Below are 25,763 nucleotides of genomic sequence, written 5' to 3' on the forward strand. Positions count from 1 at the left end.
AGAGGGAGAAAGAGAGAAAGGAAAAGAGAGAGAAGGGGAAAGAGAGAGGAGGCACCCTGATAGAGAAAGGACCAAGAGAGAGAGAGACCACGTTTTGGGTTGTCCCTTTAAGGGGCAAGGTAACCATGCCTTCCAGGTGTGGCCACCTGGCCAGTGACACATGATGCCATCATAAGTTGCTAGGCAACCCAGAAGCAGGTTTTGTTCCAAAATCCTAACAACAGGTATTAGGTAAAAGCAGAGAAAGGATTTTCCCCCCAATGTGGCTACATTTGGAAGAGGAATAGATAAAGAGGTCTGTTGATATTGGGGTGTTACGTTTTAGACCTGGGATTGTGCTAAAAACCATTGCCATCTTATGTGTTTGTCTTAAAAAATTACAAAGTTACTAAGTGCAGGATAAAAAAAGCCAGCATCGCTTTGGCATCGCTGCCCATCTGCTTTGCTTTGTCTTTAGGTTCAGAGATGAACCATTGTCTTAAACCTGTGGTTGTTTTGGATTCCAAGAAGAATAAAACTTCACAAGAGAGCCTGTGTGCACCTTGCCTCATATCAAAATTGTCGCTGATGGCAGGCTGCACCCTGAAGCAGACTTAGTTTTCTCACTGGGACCAGAGTGAGTCCTCTCCCTCCCCACCCCCAGGCAGCACTACCCCAGTAAGTTCTTTACGCTGCCTGTGGGACCAGGCCAGCCTGCGCTTTCAGGTGTTATGCATGTGCAGACTTTGTCCCAGATCTCCCTGTTTACCTTAAACTTCATGTTACTGCCTTGGAGATCTACTCGGGGGTCACTGGATCCCTTTATTTTGTTTCTCTTCTCAGTGTGGCCTCCCTGAGTAAGCCTCTGATCTTTTAATTTGCATATTGGGGACAAGCGGCCAGTCTTAATATTTTTTTGGGGGAGGGGCTGCCAGAGTTCAGTCAATATCTGTAGAATCTTTGAAAAGCTAACACTAAGATGGAATGAAAGAAAAAGAAGGAAAATAAATGTCAAAGCAGAACTATGCCAGTTTGAATGAAAACAAAGAAAGCAGATGTAGCATAAGGGACAGTTCAAGGAAAAGGGCATTTGGTAGAGCCACGTAAAAACCATGTGATCATCAATATGCCAATCTTCTGCTTTACTTAAATAGTAAAAGTCATGAAACGAACTTAGAAAGTACAAAGAAAGTTTGATACTAGTTCAACCATAGTCTATACTGTGCCTAGCAACATTTATTAGAATTTGAGGATGAGGTTGTGACGAGCACTTGATTATGCTAGAGGACTTTAACCGAGACGCCACAAAGGGCGGCAAGGTATTGATAAAAGCCAACGCCAGAATGATTTTTGAATGCTGCTTTAATCACACTAATCACACAGATATCTAATTGTTGCATAGCACATAATACATCCTATGGGGAATACAACCTGGCCACAGGTACAGACTCGGACACTTTGCCTTGGCTTCGGGTGTCTTCTAGGTCCCGGAACTTTGAAGTTCCAGCCGGGCCTCAGACACATCTTCTGATGACTTGATGGGCCTCCGAGCTTCTCTGCTCCAGCAGGCCTCAGATGTGAAGGAAGCTGTGGTTGCTCGGGAGCTGCCTTCCAGGGCTGGTCTGATAAGGTGGTCCTTTCAGAGCCAGTTTGTTAAGGTGGTCTGGGCTTTTCAAACAGCCGTTCAGGAATAGGCTGGGTATTGGCAGTCTCTTGGCTCACTCACCAAAGAATCTGGCCTGCTGTCCCTGTGTAGGCTCAGGCTGCATTTTTATACATTTTTGGGGCATGGCTTGGCTTATCGGTCTTTCACATGCACGAACACACATCAGCTGCCTTAAGAGCGTTACTTAGTTACTATTACTATGAATATCTTCTTATCTATCCTTGACAGCTCTGCTGTCTTACAGGCCCATTACAGAGGTAAATGAACTAAATAGGCTATACATAATTTTAATTATGCAATTAAGCTAAAAAAGTGTTCCTTTCACCATAAACACTAGAATGCACTTTTAAATACTCATGTTATATATTTATTCAGCATCATTTGTTAGAGGCAAGGAAGACCCCATTGTGAACTATTCCAAGAGGATTACTACAGTGAGGTCTTGCCTTGTGGGAGAGAGCTTGGTCTCACCTATTAAATATAGAATGGACAAATATTAATTTATAGTGTGGAGATGGTATAGGGCAGCACATGAAGAAGATTATTGAGGAAACATCAAGGATGAGGTACAGGTGGTCTTCCTAGGTGGTCCTAACAGGAACCATTTTTCCTACGTGGTCCTAACAGGAACAGTTCTTCCTAGGTGGTCCTAACAGGGTTCTAGCTGAAGACAGACTATAGTGATCAGCCATCACTTTGGAGATAGTAGAGGACCAAGAACCTGATCAGTTACAGAGCGTGATGAGATATTGAGTGGGATTTTTGTTAAATTGATTTATAAGGGCTTCCCCTCCACCAAATTAGATTTTATAAGGAAATACTCTAATGGGCTCATTAGAAGGTTGAGGAGGATAAATAAAATTTGGTTGAGCAAAGAAGCCTTCTATATGCAACAAAATGTTCCACATTCTTGGTCTCAATGAAAATTAAAGTATTTAAAGTTAATTATTCTGACTATAATATGGTTAAACTAGACATATTAAGAGCTGATAAATCATATATGTACCAGATGTAATTTCCATCTTGGAGGCTTACTTCTGAATAAACTCACTCTTTCTATTTCTTTATTTCTTTATTTCTTTATTTATGTTTTTGAACTCTGGCTGGCTGCTTCAACTTAGCTGTTCAGGCTCAAACTCTTCTCCATGCTGACTGATTCAAACTGGCTTCTCTTAGCAATTCAGTGAATTGTTCTTCTTGGCATCAAACTAACTCTGGCAATTTGTTCTAATCTTCTGGGTTCTTTTTATTCTCTGCCTTCAACTGCCTCTGCATGAACTCACAAATGAACTCAACTTCATTGCACTGCATTCACTCAACTGAACCTAACTCAACTCTACTCAACTGAACTGACTGAACTGATTCTGAGCTGTCAGGAAACTGAACTGCACTGACTCTTAACTGACTCCTACTGATTGCCAACTGACTGCCCTCGACTCATCTTTACTGTCTCTCCCTGTTCTCCCTTAAATCATCTTTCTTTCCTGTCTGTTCTCCTGAGAGTTGGGCATATTCTATCGCTGACTCATTCTGTTAAATCTTTGTCTGACCCACAATTAGACGTCACTGGTGCTTCCTTCTACAAACAAACTTTACCTTCATTGTTTGGGATTAAAGGTGTGTACTAAGGTCATGTCTGTATTATAGCCAGAGGAATTAAAGGTATTTCATTCCAGTCAGATCATATAGACCTAGATGGTCTTTTGGATGTTATCCCTTGCCAGAGCAGCCATGTTGTGCTAGATTAATATTCTTCTACATCCTCTCCCTTTCTGTTTAAGCTAAAAACCACACACACATTTTAACTATTACAACAGAAACAATTATCAATCCCATAAACTTTATAGTCTGAGTGTCATTATGAAGATCAACTGATGTGATGATCCTTCATAACTGTAGTGGTGATCATCTATCTTCAGCAAATGTCCATTTCAGCATCAAGATTTTCTAGTCTGTCAGTCTGATGAATGATCTGTCTTTCTTCAGCTGGTTTGTTGAGCTGTCTCCATGCAGGGTGGTGGGGGAATCAGTTTTCTGCATGGCCTGCATTGCTGTCTCTCTGCATGGCTTCCTTCCTTGAGTTGTGCCTTTCGTGTAAAAACTTCTTTTATTCAGATTAGACCTTTATCAGTTGATGGAACCCATAGTCTCTTATCACCTGTAGAAATATAGGTAAAACCTTTCCCAACATATCACATTCCCTGACTTCCATTCTGATGTTTCTACAATCTAGTGTCTTTTGCTAATCTGATTCCCCCTTTCTGTTTATCAAGGTTCAATTATATCTTTATGAATCCAAGCATAAGCTAGACATTTAGGCATTTGCATTCTGTGCCAGCAAGCCAGGCTTACCCATTGTCAATGGGATGTCTATCTTGATCCTCAATTTTATTAGGTACCACAGGTTCACAATTAAGCCTTTCTTGTTCTCTTACTTCCTCTGTTTCTTGTCTTTTCAGCCTTTGTATTATTATATCTATTTTTTCTTGTTATACAGCTGTATTTTTCAACATTTTTTTTTGAGAGAAAAAAATATAAAGATTGCAATTGAAAGTAGGGAAGGGTTTACTCCAGTGGTCACAATTGGAATAAGTACTGTGATGGCTTTTTCAAGTTTCTATCCCTTCAACTACCCTGGGTCTTAAGGGATTTGAAATGGAGAGTCCCATTTTTTAATGCAGGAAAAGTCTATCTATATATTGAAAACTGTCTTTTAGAGCGATTTACTCTGCATTATTCCTCACTCTGGGCTTGATATTCCTGCTGCTTTGGAGTTTTCTGAGTCTCCCTGAGTGTCCAGCCAAACTTGAAGAACTGATACTTTCTCTGGAGATGATTCTAGGCAAATTTCTCCTCTGAGGCCCTCTGTCAGATGTCTCTTGTCCTCTGCAACATTTCTGTCAGATGTCCTTTCTGCAACATTGGTGGTCTTTTTTTCTTCTCCAATCACATTGGGTGTTAGATGTCTCCTGTCTTCTCTGATGTTTCTGTCAGATGGCCCCTGCCTTCTGCAATGTTGGTGAGCTTTCTTCTTCTACAATCATGTTGTATTTTCCTCCAACCATGTTGAGCGCCAGATCTAAAAGTATTTTTATTTACCAGAAGTAACTGTCATCTCAGAGGCTTAACGTCTCTGTCTGCTAACCTAGGCCTAGTCCTGGAAGGTTCTAGCCTCTGTACCATCTAATCTAGGCCTAGAATGTTTTTAGTCCCTGAGACTTACTGATATTTTAAAACCACAAAAATTTTAGTGTAAAAGGAAATAGAAAGAAAATTACAGATTATACATTATTTGGATTACTAGAGTTGTTAAAGTTAAAGCCTGGGCCTTGTCAACCTATAGGCTTGGGCACCTGTCCCGGGCAGGCCCAGTGGACAAGTATGTGAGAAACAGAGGGAGGGTAGTCATTCGTTATGGTCACATTGTGCCGAAGAATGAATAAAGAGGTTTAATGACTCCCCCCAAATCCAGAGGTTTTGTCTTAAAGAGAGTACAAAAGAGATGCATAATTGAGGCATGGCCTCACCCATCACTGATCCATCACTATGTGGGATCCAGTTTCTCCTGCAAGGCTGTTAGACAAATTGTTGGAACTCAATATAAAATCTTCCTGGGAAACAGGCTCCTCCTAAGGAACAGGCTTCAGCCCTGCCCCCCTTTTTTTTCTCCCAGAATGAGATTTCCAAGGAGGACATTCTAGTTTCTTGGGATCCATTGTCTCACCATAGCCAGGGGGACACGTGTCTTTCTTTAATATTTTTTTCCTGATAGGACACTTACATATAATAATGGGTCTAATGTTATGACTTGTCAAGACTTAAGTGATATGGACAAACTCACAGCAAAAATATCAGTGCTTGTAGTCCAAGAAAGACCTGTAGCCAAGAAAGACTAAAATTAATTGAATTAAGTGTTAAACTAAAAGGGCTACAAAAAGAAAGACACAATTGTTGCGTCTTTAAATCCTTTCAGTTTAGAACAGAAAGTAAATTAAAAAGTAAATGCTCAAATGAATAAAGAAGATAACCAGCATGTTTGGTAAAAACAAAGCTGACCCAAATCTCTAAATAGGTCAATGAAGGTAACAAGGGAGAAAAACAAATACTGAGCATCAGACACAATGGTGGTATAACTGTAAGCACAGACACTAACAAAATTCTAAAATACTCACAGTTTTCACGGAGATTAGAAAAGTTGAAGTAGAACAATGTTTCCTAGAACAATGTAAATTATTTATATAGGAAGATGTTGACTGGTAAGACAGAAGTAGAATCAGCATTTAATTTGGCAGTTTGAATGCATGCTTTTATGTGTTGTGTTATTCTGCCTCTTTGTACTTTACTGAGGGGTCTTAGTACTTTAAGAGCTGTTTATGAGAATCCAGCAGTAACTCTTACAGCAGATGATAAAAGCCTATCAAGAATACCATTACATTCACTAGCGGACAAAGTTATCCCTTTATTATTTTAGAGATTCTAGCCAGTGTGGTTAAATAAAATAAAATAAAATAAAACAATGAATTAATAGTATAAAGAAAGATTTGTCATTGTTAAACCTAGAAAACCAGGGAGACATCCTCTGGGTCATACTCAGGTTGATAAATAGCTTTCTGGTTGTGGAGGGCAGAAATCTGGCTTGTTTCCTCTGCTCTGTAACTGGAATAGGGATATAAGCCTTCTACCTCATAGTATGTCTGGATTCATAATCCAGACCTTCCTCCATTGACACATACACCTCTGAGTTCTCAGGATCTCTTTCATAATTGACTGTACCTTCCCAGCTGTTGTTATTGCTTCTTTACTGTTTTTCTTCTACATTTTTCCAATTTGTATGTGTTATGCATATATACATATGCATATTTTGCATGTGTGTGTTCACATACATGGGGCATGGTCAGATACACATGGAGTCCAGGGTTTGTGTTGGAAATCATGCTGTATGGGTCTGTCAGTGAAACTCAAAGCTTACTCCCATGCCTAGTCTTGCTAGCCACCTTGCTCTAGACATTTCCCCATCTTTGCCTTCCAAGGATGGAATTACGGACAGGCTGCCGAGTGTACCCTACAGTTACCCGGGTTTCTGGGTATCTGAACTCCAGTCCTTCACACCAGATCTGCATGTGCTTTAACGGAGGGGCTGAATGACCCTTTATGTATTTATATTCACAGTGTGGCGGCAGAGTGCAGAGCAATGTGCAGACTGGGCAAGCGCTTTGCCATTGAGCTGCATCCCCAGCCTGATATTTTAGAATGTGTATCACATTAGGTCATTTCTTTGTTTACAGTCCTTAAGTGGCTTTCCATTCCAGTAAAGGTCACAGCCAGAATGACCACAAGGCCCTACATGGTCTGGCCTTGAGATTCTGAACTCCTTTTCCCCTTGGCCTTACTGCTCCAGCCATGCTGGCCTCTTTCTATTATGGAACATGTCAAAACCCTTTTTCTGTGTGAAATGCTCTCTTAAAGTTGTATGACAGAGGCTTTAATGACTCCAGTACAGAAAATAGCACTCTGTTTCTTTTATTTTTTTTGTTGCAATATTGGGCTCTTATTTGCTATGGCTTGTCTGATATTGGTATTTTCCTCTATTGAGATGTAAGGACCACAGAGCAGGGAAGTTTGCTTTTGCTGTTCCTTTCCTCTAATCTGACTGCTGCATCACCAGTGATGAGGACAGTGAGCAGTTCCTGTGCAATAGAAGGTATTTAAAAATGAGCTTTTGAATGAATCAGTTAAAAAAGAAGATTTCTTAATTAGCAGCAGTAATTAAAGGATATGAATAATAAGATGTTCTCCATAATAACAATAAGCAACTAAACTTCTTAAGCTCAGGGTGGTGGTACATGCCTGTAGTCTCAGCTCTTTGGGAGGATAAGTGCAGTCTGAGGAATGTAGCAAGGCTGCAAGCAAACAACCAAACATCATTGCTTTGGGATTTAGATGACCAGGCAACGTTGGTATTATGGCTCAGTGATAGAGCACTTTCTTAGCAACCTCAAGACCTTGATTCCCAATACCATAAGAATAAAGAACAAACCAGATAGCCAGCCAGCCAGCCAGCCAGTCAGCCAGATAACAAACCAGCCAGCCAGCCAGCCAGCTAACCAACCATCCAACTAATAAAGCAGTTGTTTTCAAGCTGGGACTCATGACCCCTTTGCGGATCACACCTCTGTTTCACAGGGGTCCCATATCATATGTCCAGCATATCAGATATTTACATTACAAGTAGTAACAATAGAAAGACTACAGTTACAAAACAGCAACCAAAATAATTTTGTGTTTGTGGGTCCCCACAACATGAGGGACTGTGTTAAAGGGCCACAGCATTAGGAAGGTTGAGAACCACTGCTGTAAGGCATTGGGAAATGAAAGAGGACTGTTCATGCTTTGAAGCCCTGCTTTACTTAGGATGGGGCAATGCAACCCAAACCAAATCATTTCATCTTTTGGGACCTTCTTTGTTTAATCTGTAAAGTAGAATAATTATCAGACTCATTTGATAGCTTTACTATGAATGAGGATTTAATGAGTTAATAATTTAAAAACAATATATTTAAGACTACAACTCACACTAATATTGAGTATATAAGGGTATTCAAGAAAATTTAAAGATATTTGAAAGAATGATATAAAAAAGGATAAGGAAGTTACTTCTATATGTTAGGTATTAAGAGATAGATTTCTGATCTGAATGTTTAGAAAAAGAATGCTTTTCTTTGTTATAGTATCAAGGTGAGAAATGGTGCAGATTTGATTGAATAAATATCTATGGTAATGCAAATGACACCATGAACTTGGTCGAAAGCTGAGCTGAAGGAAATATTTATTTAGAATATTAGAAACCGTCAATAACTTTTAAAAAAATAAAATAGTTCCCTCAAGTCCTTAAGAATAATGAAATATTGGAAAACACAATGGAAAAAGATACTCACAGGAGAAATACAGTTGGTCCCAAAAGATAAAAAGTTTCAATTTCTTAATAATGAAAAGGTACAGTAAGACAGTGAGCTTGGAGTGGAATGTGCCATTGTCACGGTCTCCAGAAACAGGCAGCTTGGTTTTGAATCTGGCAGTCAGTGATAGGTACATGTGCAGTCCTGGACAATGTTACTTTCTCCTTAAAAAAATTCAGAAGTAATTACAGAGGTTAAAAATGGATGAATATCTAAGCACTTTACAGATAGCGTGCAGTCTGCCCCCAGTCCATGTATTGTTCATGCTCTTTTGCCCATGATGCCTCAGTTTACTGAATATTTAGATGTATCTGAGTGCCCTGTGTTGTAGGGCTGTTATTATAATTACCTGCATTAGTTTCTATCACTGTTGTAGTGAATTATCATAAGTCTCGTGCTTTAAACTGTGCAAATCCATTGTGTTACAGTCACAGAGGTTAGCAGGTCTCAGTGGGCTAAGACTAGGGGTTGGCAGGGCTGTGCTGGTTTTGGAAGGCTCTAGGGAAATCTGTTTCTTGCCATTCCCAGGTTCTAGAGTAGTGATTCTCAACCTTCCTAATGCTGCTACCCTTTAATATAGTTCCTCATGTTGAGATGACCCCCAGCTATACAATTATTTCATTGCTACATGATAACTGTAATTTTCTTAGTTATGACTCATGGTGTACATATCTGACATACAGGACATCAGATTTGTGACCCCTGTGGGAGTCGTGACCCACAGGCTCAGGACAGCTGGTCTCAAGGCTGATCACACTCCTGGTGCTTTGTCTTTTGTGTTTACAGCTTCATAACCAGCGAAGTATTTCTTGCTGTAGTCTCTGTAGCTCTGTCTCTTGTCACCCTCTCCATTTAAGGACATTTCTGTTCACATTGGGGGCCTCTGGATGATCTGGATTAAAGTGAGCTGATCAGCAGCTTAATTCTGACAGCAACTTTAATTCTCCCTTGCCATGTACCGTGTCATCTGCATTGATTCTAAGGATTAGACTGTGGGTTCGTGAAACATCATTATTCTGCATTTTACCTCTGACTTATCTGTGAGGGTAGGAGGAACAGTCACCATTAAATCCATGGTGTGCTATCGCAGGCAGATCATCTGCCCAGCCTGTTTGTTTCCAAGCATCCTGTCAGATTTAGAAAGGGGAGAGACATCTGCGTTGTTTCCAGGTTCAGGAGCCCCACAAGGACCAAATATATCTGGGAACAGGGGTCTTTTATGAGACTGTTTCTCCAACCAAGAACCATGTATGGTTATAACCTAGAACCTCTGCTTGGATGTAGCCCATGGTAGCTCAGTATCCAAGTGGGTACCCTAGTAAGGGGAACAGGGACTATTTCTGACATGAACTCAATGGCTGGCTCTTTGACCTCCCCCCCTCCCCAAGAGAGGAGCAGCCCTACTAGGCCACAGAGGGGGGCTTTGCAGCCAGTCCCGAAGATATCTGATAAATCAGGGTCAGATGAAAGGGAAGGAGGTCCTCCCCTATCAGTGGACTTGGAATTTGGTAGGGAGGAGATGAGGGAGGGAGGGTGGGATTAGGAGGGAATGAGGGAGCAGGATACAGCTGGGATACAAAGTTAATAAACTGTAACTAATACTAAAAAAATAAAAATAAATGAAAGAAAGGGGAGGGGTGGGCCGAGAGCATTATGCTTTTGCAACCAGGGACAAAGTTGAAAGCAGATCCTTGATGCTACATGTAGGGTCCTGAATGGTTATAAATTCTCACATTCTGAATTGTTTTCAGTGGTAGCTTATTATATATATACATATATATGAACAATAATAAATGATGCGATTGTCACTTGAGCTGCTTCTCCTCGCTGCCAACCTATCATGGATTTTACCATGTGATTGCAATGTTATTGAGAGTTACATCCACAGTTAATTTTGCACACTACTCATGTAAAATGTTTGTTAATATAAGTTTGGCCATTATGGCATTATTTCTTCTCAAAAAAGATAATAAAATTTTAAAAGAAATTGTGATTCAGTTAAATGGATGTTTTATTTTGTACAAAACCGATATTTTAACTTACTTTTAAGCCATTTTATGTTTGCTGTATCAGTACAATTATGCAGAGCATAACTTCTGGAATGTTTTGTTTGCTTCTTCTTTTTGCTTGAAAAATGTTTTTTGGGACCCAAAGTATATAGAATAGGTATGTAAAGTATATACATTTGCTGATAACAAATCATAACATTTATCTGAATATAATTGTTCACATGTTCTTATGTGCATATAATGTATACATATAATTTTATTATTTATTAAACTTAAACAAATTTCATGCTAATGAGAAGGGTGTGCTTTTGTTTTACGTGAAGAATCAAACCTGGCTGAATATTTGGTGCTGCACTATATGAGGCTCTTTAGTGTTTTTGGAGCTGATTGATATTTTGATTTTGTAATCATCAGGGCATTAACACCACTTCACAAAAATGCATAGTGCAGAATGGGAGTACACTTAGGGCAATTTCAGAAATATCCCCAAGTTAACATTAGTTAATGAATTTTTAAAATGAGTTAGCCAACAGCCTAAATTTAAAAAATCAAACATTTCAACACAATACAATTCAGATATCTACTAATTTAATGCTTCTGTGCTGAAGAATGGAAGCAGGGAAATGGGGGCTGGAGAGATGGCTCCAGAAAGCACTGACTGTTCTTTCAAAGGTCCTGAGTCCAATTCCCAGTAACCACTTGGTGGTTCATAGTGTGATCTGGTACACTCTTCTGGCCTGCAGGCACACATGCAGGCAGGGTACTGTATAAACAACAAATCAATAAATATTTAAAAAAAAAGAAAGTAGGGAAATACGTAAGGTTTTGTTTTTGTAATTAAATCATGTTTCTGTAATAACAGAAAACATATGTTCAGTTAAAACACTGCATCTCATACTGTGAGTCTGAACCAAAGTATTTCAGACAGCGTGTGTTGTCATGTGTGGTGTGAGAGGGTGTGCAGCAAAAGTACATGTTTGTTCAGAACCAAGGCTTGAGATGAATCATGGGTCAGCACTGTCAGAAACACCTGGAATTCATTGTGTGTTGTTTTTAAAATTAATTTTCAGTTGCTGCACATTCCAACACCTTTCACTACTGCCATTTTCCCCATCTCCCTACAGCCAGTTGTGTGCTCCCACATGAGGTTAGGTTATGAGAAGCTGTGCTATAAAGCACAGTGCACAGGCCTTTAGTTCCAGCACTCAGGAGGCAGACTCAGGATGGTCAGGATGAGGGCAGCCTGGTCCACATTGTGAGTTCCAGGACAGCCAGAGCTTCCTAATGAGAACTGATCCAAAACAACAAAACAAAACAAAACAAAGGAGGAGAGAAGAGAAAACAATAATAATAGGAATAGAGCCCATAAAATGTACACACATATCAAATATATGTGTATAATATATGTTGTAAAGAATATAATATAAATTAAAATATTAGAAATGTACTAAAAATTAATATATATTATAATTTATTAGATTGAATTTTTTGAAATAATTGTATTTTAATTGGCTTCATTATGAAATTTTTTTACAGAAATCAGCAGTATTTTAAATTGTGCAGAAAAAACACTGAATACATTATTGTTCATTATCAAGCAATGAAACTAAATCTTCCTACAATATTTGGCAGTAAATGAAATGTGCTTAACATATACAAACTAAAATCGTAGATTTAATCCAATTAGCTGTTTTTAAATAACACATTAGGCAAAAGAAAAGAATTGAACAGTTTGTTAAGATCTTATTCAAAAATTGTAATTCTGTTACCTCTAAAAAGTTTGTTAATTGATCATAAAACATTCTTTAAATGAAACATTATTTCTTTTTTTCTCTTTTTATTAATTACAATTCATTCACTTTGTATCCTATCTGTAGCCCCCTCCCTTGTCACCCCCCTAATCCCACACTCCCTCCCTCTTCTCCTTGGTCTCTGACTATAGCCTATCAGGTCTCATCAGGACTGGCTGCATTGTCTTTCTCTGTGGCCTGGTAAAGCTGCTTCCCCCCTCAGGGGGAGTTGATCAAAGAGCCAGCCACTGAGTTCATGTCAGAGATAGCCCCTGTTCCCGACCCACTAGGACACTGAGCTGCTGTTGTAGGTTATCTCCATGCATAGTCTGTGTTTGGAATATCAGTCTCAGGAAACAGCCCTATGGCTAGATTTTTTGGATCTGTTGCTCTCCTTGTGGAGCTCCTGTCCCCTCCAGGTCATTCCATCTCCCCCTTCTTTCATAAGATTCCCTGCATTCTGCCCAAAGGTTGGCTATGAGTCTCAGCCTCTGCTTTGATACCCTGCTGGGTAGAGTCTTTCAGAGATGTCCTGTACCCTGTTTTCTTCCTCCTCAGATGTCCATCCCATTTGCCTTTCTGAGTGAGGATTGATCATCTTGCCCAGGATCCTCCTTACTTAGCTTCTTTAGTTGTACAGATTTTAGTATGTTCATCCTATATTATATGTCTAATAGCCACTTATAAGTGAGTATATACCATGTGTGTCTTTCTGCTTCTGGGATACCTCCCTCAGGGCGATCTTTTCTAGTTCCCACCATTTGCCTGCAAATTTCATGATTTCCTTGTTTTTAATTGCTGAGTAGTGTTCCATTGTGTAGATGTATCACAATTTCTGTATCCATTCCTCAACTGAGGGACATCTGGGTTGTTTCTAGCTTCTGGCTATTACAAATAGAGCTGCTACAAACATGGTTGAACAAATGTACTTGTTGTATACTTGAGCAAATTTTGGATATATGCCTAGGAGTGGTATAGCTGGATCTTAAGGAAGCACTATTCCTAATTGTCTGAGATAGTGCCAGGTTGATTTCCAAAGTGTTTGTACAAGTTTACATTCCCACCAGCAATAGAGGAAGGTTCTCCTTTCTCCACATCCTCTCTAGCATGTGTTGTCACTTGATTTTTTGATCTTCGCTATTCTGATGGGTGTAAGGTGAAATCTCAGGGTCATTTTGACTTGCATTTCCCTGATGACTAAGTGTGTTGAACATTACTTTAAGTGTTTTTCTGCCATTCGATACTCCTCTACAGAGAATTGTCTATTAAGCTCTGTACCCCATTTTTTTTAATTGTATTACTTGATTTTTTGGTGTTTAACATCTTAAGTTCTTTGTATATTCTGGATGTTAGCCCTCTGTCAGATATAGGGTTGGTGAAGATCCTTTCCCAGTCTGTAGGCAGTCATTTTGTTCTTATGACAGTGTCCTTTGCTTTACAAAAGCTTTTCAGTTTCATGAGGTCAGACTTATTGATTGTTGATCTTAGAGCCTGTGCTGTTGGTGTTCTGTTCAGAAAGTAGTCTCCTGAACAATGAGTTCAAGGCTGTTCCCCGCTTTTTCTTTTAACAGTGTGTCCAGTTTTATGTTGAGATCTTTAATCCACTTGGACTTTAGTTTTGTGCAGGATGATAAATATTTTTCTACATGTAGACATCCAGTTGTACCAGTACCATTTCTTGAAGATGCTATCTTTTTTCCATTGTATAGTTTTGGCTTCTTTGTCAAAAATCAAGTATCCATTGGTGTGTGGGTTTATTTTTGGGCCTACAGTTTGATTCCATTGATTCACTGCCACACTAACTCTAGAGTCATCTGTGAAAACATAAAAATGTGCTATGTAAGCATAAAATTATGTTGCCAGACGGAAGATACGTTTCCTTCGGGAATCAGCTTCCTGGAAGTCACTGGATATTCCCTCTGGCCACCTAAGCCAAAAAGACGTATTCTGAGAGTCCCACGCTTACTCGGTTGCAAGATTGGATCGATGAGCCTTTTTGCTGTTTCTCTATGATTCTTGGAACAGCACAATTAACTATTCAAGGAAACATTTCTAATAGATTACTAAAAGCTTTAGCAAATAAGAGTAGAAGGAAAATAAAATTTTAGGAGAGGTAATAAATCAGATTCAGCATCAGGAATTGCTTGTGGAAAAACCAAACACTGTAGGTAGTAAAGGGACAAGAGTTTTAGGGCTTTCTAAAGAAAATGTTTAATCAGGATCTGTTAGGATAAATGCTCTGGATATTCCCACTGCAGTAAAACTATTACAAAACCATTACCAAACACAGGTGTTTATGATGAGGCAGAAAGAAGATAGGCAAACATAGGAGGTCAGAGATTTTTATATTATACTATGAGTTTACGGACAGGCTAGCTCAAGCATCTTATCTCTAAGGAAAGATTGTAAATCCTTAGCAAGACAAACAGGAGGAATTCCCCTCAATGCTTAACTCTAGGGGGCTTGTAAATCTTTAGCCGACTTGGTTCGGAGGGCAATGACAGCCCCTGGCCTTCCACTCACTAATTAGTAGCAATAAACTTTGTAAACACCACGAGTTTAAGGTTTTGTATTTGCTTTGATTAAAAGCTTTGAGGCCAAGATTTTTTGTAGACACTGCTTCTTCCAGGTTACTCTTTCTGATAAAATGGATTGTATTAAAATAAATTGTATTTTTGGTAAAAAGTCTGAATGCTCCGGGAAATATGTCAACTTCAGGTGCTTCTTTATGTAATCACTATATAAGTGCTAGCTTGACTTCAGTAAGTTGCAGTAGATCCAAACCAACATTACTTGGTGTGGTCTCTGTCATTTCGCTTACCCGTGTCTAACCTGATATCTGAACCCCTGATTCTCGTGCGGGTGAGGGATTCCCGGCTGGGTCGTTCCGTGGCAATCCACCATCCTGTTTCTATGCCAGTACCATGCAGTTTTAATGACTATTGCTGTGTCGTACAGCTTGAGATCAGGGATGGAGATACCTCCAGATGATCATTTTGGAAATTCTGGGATTTTTGTTTTTCCATATGAAGTTGAGAATTTTTCTTTCAAGTTCTGTAAAGAATTGTGTTGGTATTTTGATCAGAATTGCATTGAATCTGTAGATTGCTTTTGGCAGGATGGCCATTTTCACTATGTTAATCCCACCAATCCATGAGCACAGGAGATCTTTCCATCTTCTGAGATCTTCTTCCATTTTTTTCTTCAAAGACTTGAAGTTTTTATCAAACAGGTCTTTCACTTGCTTGGTTAGAGTCACATCAAGGTACTTTATGTTATTAGTGGCTATTGTGAAGGGTGTTGTTTTCCTAATTTCTTCCTCAGCCCTTTTGTCTTTTGTGTACAGGAGGGCCACTGATTTTTTTTTTTTGAGTTAATTTTATATCCAGCTACTTTGCTGAAGGTGTTTATCAGCTGAAGAAGTTCCCTGATTGAATTTTGGCATCACTTATGTAGACTATCATATCATCTGCAAATAGTGACACTTTGACTTCTTCCTTTCCCATTTGTATCCCCTTGATCTCCTTTAGTTGTCTTATTGCTCTAGCTAGGACTTCAAGGACTATGTTGAGGAGATATGGAGAGAGTGGGTAGCCTTGCCTTGTCCCTGATTGTTCAACAGTGGCTCTCTGCAAGCCAGAGAAGCAGAGAATCTGATAGTTTTTCAGCCCAAGTGAATGGCTCAGAAGTCCCAGTTTAATTCTGAAAGTCAGGAAGTTCACTGCAGAGTGGCTGGTATTGAGTCCACATTAGAAGGTGGAGAGGCTGACATCTGATGATGTGGAGGATTTCAGGGCTGGAGAAGGTGGCGTCTGAGGACGGTGGAGGATATGGCAGCAGCAGCAGTCTTAGAGACATCCCCTCAAGGAGAAGTGAAGGAGGTGTACACCTTCTGCCTTTTCTTGGGATTTTTACTTCTGCGCTTCCCACTTTGAGGGTGGGTCTTATACCCTCAGCTAATCCTTTCTGGAAATGCTGTCACAGAGAGCACTGATGTGTCTCCTAGTTGGTGTTAAACCAATGACATCAGTGTTAGCTCTTGATTTTTCTTCCCCCATCCCTCAATACCAACACACAACTGCCCTGTGTCATTTAATCTGATAGTCTCTGTCCAAGTGGCTATCTATCACTTGAAATGTGGCTAGTCTGAGAGCTTATAGAGCTCTCTCTACCAGTGGCCTATTTCCCTTGCTCCATGATAGGGAAAAAAAAAGCTGACACAGTCTTATGCTGTTAAGAATGGTTTTTCTCCGTAGGTCTGTGAAGACTGTAACAGTGACCAGCTTGTGGGGTAGCCATTCTTAAATCTGATTTGCTAAACATGTATATATTGACCCAAGAAACTCAGGATTTCCTTTGATTTAAGGTTTATCTTCTTTAATATGTAAAACCCAAAAGAATAAAATGGTTTCATGAATATCCTGGCCATTTGAAAGTTCAGTAGAAAGCCTTTCACAGGAATACTATAGACAAGGAAATGAATCTTTTGGAAACTTTGGATTTCATTGTATAAAAGCATTCATTTTGGGTAAGAATGCTGGTAGGAAGAATTTAAAATATTTGGAAATGCTGTTTCAGTTTCTATTAGAATAAGATCAAGAATCTGGATTTTCTTTAAAAAACACATATATAATAAGCTTCTCAAACCTTTTCAGTACATCTGCTAAAGGTACTTATTATGATTAAGCAAAGGGGGAACATATTTTTAAAAAGTTGGAATGAATGGGCTATTGACTCAAGGCATGAGCTTTCAAAAATCAAGGTTTCTTTTTAAAGTTTTGAGTTTGAGATTTTGGGCCTGGATTATTTATAGCGTTCAAATGTGTAGAGATGTTCTGTGGTTATGTGAATGTGTGCCTACAGGCTCTGTCAATAGGTGCAGCTGAATTTAGCTTAGTGGCACATATGCTAAATTTCTATTCTGAACCTCCTTGTTTATAAAAAAAAAGTGTGCCTATTTTCATTCTGCTTAGAAGAAGAGACATTCATTAAAAAATTTCAGGTTTCTATTACAATTAGTTTTTTGTTGACAATATGGAAGTGAGATGCAAGAGGCAAATGAAATGTATACAACCTCACTCTTATGTTACTAATAAATATCACTGTCTTTCCCTACTAAATACTTATAAGATTTAATAGCATGTAGGAAATTAAAAACATACTGCTTTATTTATAGCATTTTATAATTTGTTGTTCATCTTTTGTGAGAATATTCTGAACAGCCCAGGGTTTTAGGTAGCTTTTATCTGAAATCAAGTCTTCCCCAAAGATGCCTCAGTCCTTGAAGGTCCTGCTAGCAGAGGTATCTTAGCACCTGCATGTCATTCATGGTAGGAACCTCAGTCATTTGCCATGCTTATTGCTTTCCATAGGTTCTCGTCTCTCATAGCTTTTCTTCAGGATGTAAGGATTTATATCTCCTCCTCCAACTTTCTCAATTTGCCATTATGTATCCATTCGTTCAGTTTCTTTCTTTCTGTTCTATTAAAATTTTTAAACTGGTCTCACATAATAAAAACACATAAATAAATCTTTAAAAAGGGTGAACTAGAGAGATGGCTCAGTGGTTAAGAGAACTCACTGTTCCTCCAGTGGTCCTGAGTTCAATTCCCGCTAACCACTTGGTGGGTCATAACCATCTATAATGGGTTATGATTCCCTCTTCTGGAGTGCAAGAGTGAGTGCATACACACAGAGCCTAAAAATACATGAATAAATAAATTTTTAAATTTAACTGTTAACCCAGTCCCCTTTCTGCTCACTTTCTAAAACCTGTCAGAGGACCTGTCACTCTGAGATTCTGATCTTGTTATGCCAGAAGTGTCAAGGTGACTACAGAATTAATTTCACGTTTCTTGGAACATTAAAAGTCTCCTCATAATCTGGAGTAAACCTACCATGATGGTATTCTTTGTTGCCGACCTGACAAGATTTAGAATCATCTAAACCTCTGGGTGTGTCTGTGAATATACTTTCAGAGAGGGTTGGCTGCAGAGGGAAGGCTCTCATGATGTGGTGGCCTCATCCCATGAGGTAGGGCTTTGACCTGATTAAAGATGGAAGAAGCAGAAAGCCAGATGGACAGTGACATCGCCTTTCCTCTGTTTTCTAATCTATTGAGATGTGAGTGGGTTCCTGCTGCCCCAGACCTGCTGCCCCAGCTGCAGGCTACTCTTGTAGCCATGCCCTCCTCATCATGATGGGCTGTACCTGAGCTGTCTCCCAATAGAAGCCCCTTGTCTTTCAAGTTCTTCACGTTAGATGTTTGGTCCCAGCAGTGAGGAAAGGAACTGATGACTCTACCTTTCCTCCTGACCCTTACACCCTCAACACATGGTATTTATATTATTCAAATGTTAAATGGATTAAATGTGTCTTTGTATACATTTTTCTGCACGTGATGTTAATCAGAAGGCTGAAAGAGTGCATGTGTTTTTCTAAGATAATGCTAATATCTCTCATCTGTCCAATGGGAATAATAGGAGTATTTGTCTAATGTAGATGTGAAGAAGTTATTGCTTATTTGGAATTCTGAGTCAAATACAGTATTTTGTAGTTTATTTTTTCACTTAACATGTTTTGTTAACTTTCAAGGTGCATGGAAATAGGTAATGGTTATTTACTGTAGTAGTTAGGTAATATTCCACAGACCGGTGAATCCATAGTGAATAGATTCCATAGTGCCAATGAATCCTAGTTGTCTTTTGTTTTTTTTTCTCTTCTTGATGGGTGCTCACAGGATTCTTCTTTTTATTATTAAAATTATAAAGCACATGTTTATATTTGCAGTCTTTAAATCAATACTTTAATGTTTGTCAAAAGGGGAGTTGTTCACGTTTGAAAACATAATGCTATGGTAACTTTCAAGAATATTGCTGAATTCAATTAGCAGCCTATAAAACTTCTTTTCCCCATACCTCCATAGTTTATCATAAGGGGTGTTTTTTAGTTACATGAGAACACTTTCATTCAAGTGTATAGTATCTGTGGAGGGTACTCTCCCCCTGTGTTTCTCTGCCTCCTTGTTACAGCTCCCGTACCAGCAGTCCCTTTGTTTAGTGTATAAGCACATATGTGTGTGTGTGTGTGTGTTTGTATATTTGTATAAATATGTACACTCACATTATTTTGGGCCTCTCTTTAAAAACTAGAAACCACAAAATAAAGAGAACTTGATACTGGTTGTTCCGGGACTGCCTTATTTGGCTTAATATGATTCTTTGCAGTTGAATCCATCTTTCTGCTCGTGATGTGAACTCCACTCTTCTTTCTGGCTGAACAACATCTGGGCCATATGAAGTTCTATTTTTAGTTTCTTTAAAAACCTCCATAGTGTTTTCACAGTGACAATACTCATTTTACATTCTTGCCAGCAGTATACAGATGCTTTGTATTCCCAATACACTTTTTGACTTTTTAGGAACAGCTATGAAAAGACTGAGAATAACTACCCTAATGCTGGTATTTATATTTCATGCTGTTTTTTATTTATGAAATTGATTATTGATGAAATCTGATGATTAATGAAATTGTGTACTTTTTCATATACCGGTTGTTTGGTTTTATATTCTCTTTGGAGAATGTGATAGCAGGATTTATAGTTGCCTTAAATGGATTGTTTGGTTGTTTTGCTAATGTGTTATATGACTGAAAAGTTTTCTTTTTTACTGATTTTGTGTGTGTGTGTGTGTGTGTGTGTGCGTGTGTGTGTGTGTGTGTGTGTGTGTGTGCACATATGTGGTACAGGTACCATTGGAGGGCAGAAAAGGGAAAATGGAAAGACAGACTTGGATTACACAGAATTAGGAATGAAACTTATTTCCTTCACAAACTGAGTGTGAGCCTTTAATGGCTGAACTATTGTTCTGTTTCTTAAAATAGAAGCTAAGGTTGCCAGTTTGAGGCCCATCTAAATTGGCATTTTAGTGATGCAAATTTTCCTTTATTTACACTCTAATTGTGTATGAAAAGTTTTAGTATGTTGTGTTTTCTTTAAGCTTAAAATACTCTGTAATTTCCTTTTTATTATCTTCTTGGACTTAGATGTTATTTCATTGCTAACACAGGGGGTTTCCAGGTACTTTTGTGCTTGTGATTTCTAATTTAATTGCACGGATCAGAGAACAGATCTTACTTGATTTGATACTTTCATATATACTGGAGCTGTTTTATGATCCACAATTTGCTGTGTTTTAATAAATGTCCTGAGTTCACTTGCAAAAAAACTTTTATTATTCTGTTATTATTGCATAAAACGTTACATAAATTTCAGTTAGGTCAAGTTGGTTGGTAATATTATTTAATTCCTAAGTGATTTTTTTAAATTTTATCAATTGAGAGATGGTTTGTTTTTTCAGATATAGGTATATAACTATTTTTTTCTTTGCAGTCATACCAGGTTTTGCTTAATACAGATTGAAGATCTGTTGTTATATTGAAAAAAACCCACTTGAGATTATTCTGAACTCTTGTCCAGTCGGTCACCTTAATCATTGTGAAATGCTCCTTTCTGTCTTTTTTGTAAAGTTTGTTGTGAGCTCTTATTTGAATCAGCTCTTCATTCTCTATTTAGAAAATCACTGAGGTTTCTTTGCTCTCTCTCGTGTGTGTATGTTATAGAGACTCAAAACCTCTATAACAGAGGTTTTGTTCCCTCTCTTCAACTGTCTATTCTATTTCCTCTTATGAGTGAGATTTAAGCATCCTCCCTTGGGTACTTCTTGTTACTTATTTTCTTTGTGTCTATCAATTGTAGTATGTTTATCCTGTATTATACGGCTAATATCCACTTATAAGTGGGTATATACCATATGTGTCTTTCTATTTCTGGATTACGTCACTCAGAATGATCTTTTCTAGTTCCATCTATTTGCCTGCAAATTTCATGATTTCCTTGTTTTTAATTGCTGAGTAGTATTCCATTGTGTAAATGTACCACAGTTGTTTGTTTGTTTGTTTTTTACCCATTCTTTAGTTGAGGGACATCTAGGTTATTTCCAGATTCTGGGTATTACGAATAAAGCCCCTATGGACATAATTGAACAAATGTTCTTGTTGTATAGTGGAGCATATTTTGGATATATGCTTAAAAGTAGTATGGCTGGGCCTTGAGGTAGAACTAGTGGAGGGAAGGGAACACCAACCCACCCATAAAAACTACAACCCAAATTTACCCTGCCTACAAGATGTGCAAAGATTGAGAGAATGTTCAACCCATGCCTTCTTACATATACATGCCTTCTTACATATATATGTACACACACACATACATATATGTAAGAATTGCCAGAAGGCTAAAATAACACAACATATATATTTTATATATTTATAATATATATGTTGTATTTATTTATATATGTTGTATATGATATATATGTTGAGAGTTAAAATTCTTATTTTCCCAACTTGGTGTCATTGATTTGTCTCTGTTCCTCTCCCCTCTTCTCAGCCTGTTTTTCTCTCCTATTCATCTTAGTTATATTGTCTTTTCCTTTCAGTTATCTTAGACTACTGTTTTCTTTTTCCCCAATTTCTGCCATCTAATTCCTGTGTCTTATTGATTTTTATTTCATATAACTCTTGACTTAGTACATTCTACGCATTTTTACTGTCCCAGTTTAGGTTAAAAAGCTTGTTGTGATCTCTTATTTGAAATAGCTGTCCATCATTTTTTCAGGGCTGGCCCTATATGCTCTGTGGTGTCTGAGTTATCCTCATACTGTTTAATTATTACTTAATATATATCGTCCACATTAGACTGGTTTATTTTCTCCTTTTTGAGACATAATCCTAGATGTAGCCCTGGCTAGCCTGGAACTCTTGTATAGACCAGATTTCAGAGATCCACCTGCCTGTGCCCCTGGAGAGCTAGGATTAAAGCCAGGAGCCACCACACGCTGTCGGACTATGTTCTTATAAGGAAAGAGTATTGGCTATTTGTTTTCTTGATGCTTATCTTAATATGTGACCTAGAATTAATGCATTGTAAATATTTTATGAATATAAATTTGTCATTAGCTAGTATCTTTTATGATTTCAATATTGGCATGAACATTAGATAAAGATATTTTTGTCTTGATTTTAGAAAAGCATCCTCCATTGCCCTGTTTTTTCAATGGCTAAAAGTAATTTCTTTAATCACAGTGATCAAGTATAAAATGAGTCTTTTATATAGTTAAATGTTAGCTACAGAATGTGTTGTATACTAAAGTCAACAGTAAGAGCATCAAGAGCATTGTTAGGATCATCTTGCGGTTGACAGTGTATTGGATCTTCAGCGAGCCTGCAGTCTACGCATTATATGCATGTTTTTGGTAGCAACAGAACAACAAGAAGAATTTAAGTCTTCCCATGACATGAAAATGTGTTACAGTCTCTGCTATGTCATGATGAATGTGTCAAAGAGTGGAGGCAAGTCTCACAAATCTTCATTCTTTAGTATATAGTACCTGAATGTTAATATTGAAGTAATAGTAGGGAGCAAGAAGGACATTTCTGGCCCAAATTTAGTGCATGGCAGTGAATATATATTTAGCAACTTTTCTTTGAAGGTGTTTACACTTGCTGTTCAATTTCTCTACGCCAAATACATGAAGTTGTTCTTTGGTGTATACATGAAAGACGACATTCATTTTGTACAAAAGTGCAGTTTTCCTATGCTGCACGCCCCCTGCTGTGGGACGCTGTGGCTCCTGCTCTTGAAAGCGTGACTCTACGGAATAACTCTGCGCTTGTGTTCTGTGTTGCAGCATCTGGCGAGGCCCCAACGTGAACTGCACAGACAGTTCGGGTTACACCGCTCTGCACCATGCAGCCTTAAATGGACATAAGTAAGTGGCAGTTCTCTCGACTGGGAGTTTCGTGGGTTTAGTTACATGCGATGACGCTAACTGTATCTGTTGATGACTTTCTCATTTTACCAAGCTTCTGGTCTTAGACAATTCAGAGAGGAGGCAGCGCATGATGATACTGATAAATTAGGGTTGGGAGGAACACCATTGAGCATGAGTGTGTTTAGATCATCAGTTCAAAGAAGCGGTAAAAAAATCACACAAGAATGTTTGGAACAGTGACAGGACCATGCTAATCCTGTGTAGTTTTAGGGAGACAGCGCAGAATCCCTGCTCACCTTCTCTTGACATTTACCTCTACCCACTTGACACAGGAGCGGGTTTGTGCTAGAGTCTACCCCTTTAAAGCAGGGGTACGTACGCGATGTTTTCTCCATCACCCACACTCACCTCTCTTAGCTCTGATCTGTTTGCTCTTATGGAATTAATGTTTTCATTACTATGCTAGTTTATGCCATGGGGCATGAGAGAATGTACAACTACAACAGTACTTTATATCTGATATTTTGGCTAGGTAAGCGAACAGGTTAGCGATGAAATGTATTGCATTTTCTTGGTGACACAGATGTTCTGTCTTTTGCTACAGAAGAAAAATGTCCCCCTTCCTGTGTCTCCCTTTCCTTTTTTTTTTTTTTTTTTTTTTTGTTTTTCCTTTGCAGGAATGATGCAAGTTAGTCTTCCCAGGTTTGACTCTTTTCATTTCACTTTAGTGTTTCGGATGGGATGTGGTAATCAAATCATGCCTGAATCCCACCCAGCACTTGGGAAGCACAGGCTGGAGGGTCAGGAGTTCAAGATCATCCTTGGCCATATCGTGAGTGCAAGAGCAGCCTGAGTTACATGAAAACATAAAAAGTCTATGTGTATATCGTCCCAACTAATATTTATATAAAATTGAAACACACAGGCCTTATTTGTACTTTATCTTTAGCTTGGTGGACATAAAACTCTAACTTCAAAAACAATTTACAATTTTTGTCTTATTTATTACCATTATAGTTTTTATCTTAAAACTTGTTATGTTAATCTAACACCAGTACATTTAAAGAATCATCTGAATTGCATAAAATGTTATAAATTTACTGTCTCTTTGTTGGGATTCTTAGTATTGGATTACCAAATCACAATTATTTTTAATCTGTTCCTTTTTATATTGTATTATCATATCCCATCTGGTTCAGAGTGTTTGTTTTGATAGGAATTTTTATTATTAAATTGTTTCTCTGTAGAATGGAAAATACATCTGCATCTCTGTTGCCTGTCGCTGTTCTGTTTTTGAAGATAGGTTCTTGCCTATACAACCCCACCTTGCCTCAATCTCACGCTCTCCTTCCTGGTCCTCTGGAAAACTGGGATTACAGGTGGGAGTCACCATGTCAGCTCACAGGTCTTCTTTAAAGGTGAAATTATTATCTGCTCATACTTGTATCTGGACGATCCGATTCCAAGACAGGTTTAAATTAGTTTAAACCACAATAGTGGTGTTTGTTTTTCACTTAGAGTTCAGGTTTCTGGAGAGGGTAAACTCTACAAGGCCTGATGTTTACAGTCCTGGGCCTGACTCTGAGTCTCATTTCTTGTTTTCTTACAACGTCTCTATAAACACCTCTCAAGTGTCTGAAAGCAAGTTAGGACTTGTGGCCTTTCTCAATTTTTAACAGTTTTTTTTTTTTTTTTTTGTGAACACTGTTGATTTACACACGGTAGCCTAGAGAAACAGTGTTTGTTCCTATTATCAACATATAAAGTGAAGATAATTTAAAGGAACTGAGCAATAATCATTAAGATTAGCATAAAGAAAATAGAGTTCAGCTAGGTATTTTTAAGCATCCTATTCATTGCAGACATTCTGTACTTACATAGCTTTGATTTTATCTGATTAACTCATTTATCAACTATTTTCAAGTAAACTTTTTCTCAGTACCATCATCCTGTTGCAAAACAGTTGGAGAAGTGTATAACCTGCTAATTGTTTATACAAAAGTATAAACAATTTATAAACAATTTATAGCATTTTTAGGCCCCAGTTCAGTGTGTATCATATACATTGGGCCGATACTGCTACTGTTTCTTTCAGCTACATTTTTGGTATATGCGTTATGTATGGTTTGTTTCTCAGTTCTGTGTCGTGATGCTGCAGTTCTGAAATCTGGGTTGTAATTGAGTCTTACTGTTTAACTTACCTTAGACTCACTTAGACATCACTTTTTCCACCCAGCCCCACTTGTTGGATAGATGGACAAAGCAGGGCATTTTGGATAAATGATGCAGTCGGGTGAGGTTGTGCGGAGAACCTCTGCGTGGTGGTTAAAAGTCTATGCTCCTATCACTTTTCCGTGTGACCTTTCCCTGTGTTTAACCTCTTTCTGGCTTTTCTATGTAACATTATTTATTTCTAAGATATCTTCCAGCGTCATCAATTAGTATTTTCTCATGGAATTCTAATCAATACTGTCTTAATTTTAAAAAAGGTATTTCAAGGAGAAAAAAGTACCATTAAAGGTAGAAAGGGG

At 38.3% G+C, this 25,763-nt stretch overlaps 1 protein-coding gene across 15 annotated transcripts in view; it reads left to right on the forward strand.

The window, feature by feature from the left end:
• The window catches only part of Anks1b (ankyrin repeat and sterile alpha motif domain containing 1B), a 1,054,774-nt gene that overhangs the window by 147,753 nt on the left and 881,258 nt on the right, over positions 1 to 25,763 (forward strand). For all 15 annotated transcript variants that reach the window (XM_060377911.1, XM_060377912.1, XM_060377910.1 and 12 more), the window contains exon 2: positions 23,149 to 23,229. In XM_060377911.1, the coding sequence (XP_060233894.1) occupies positions 23,149 to 23,229 (81 nt within the window). The remainder of the gene's footprint in view (positions 1 to 23,148; positions 23,230 to 25,763) is intronic.

This window comes from Meriones unguiculatus, chromosome 2, assembly GCF_030254825.1.
Source record: "Meriones unguiculatus strain TT.TT164.6M chromosome 2, Bangor_MerUng_6.1, whole genome shotgun sequence".
NCBI lineage: Eukaryota > Metazoa > Chordata > Mammalia > Rodentia > Muridae > Meriones > Meriones unguiculatus.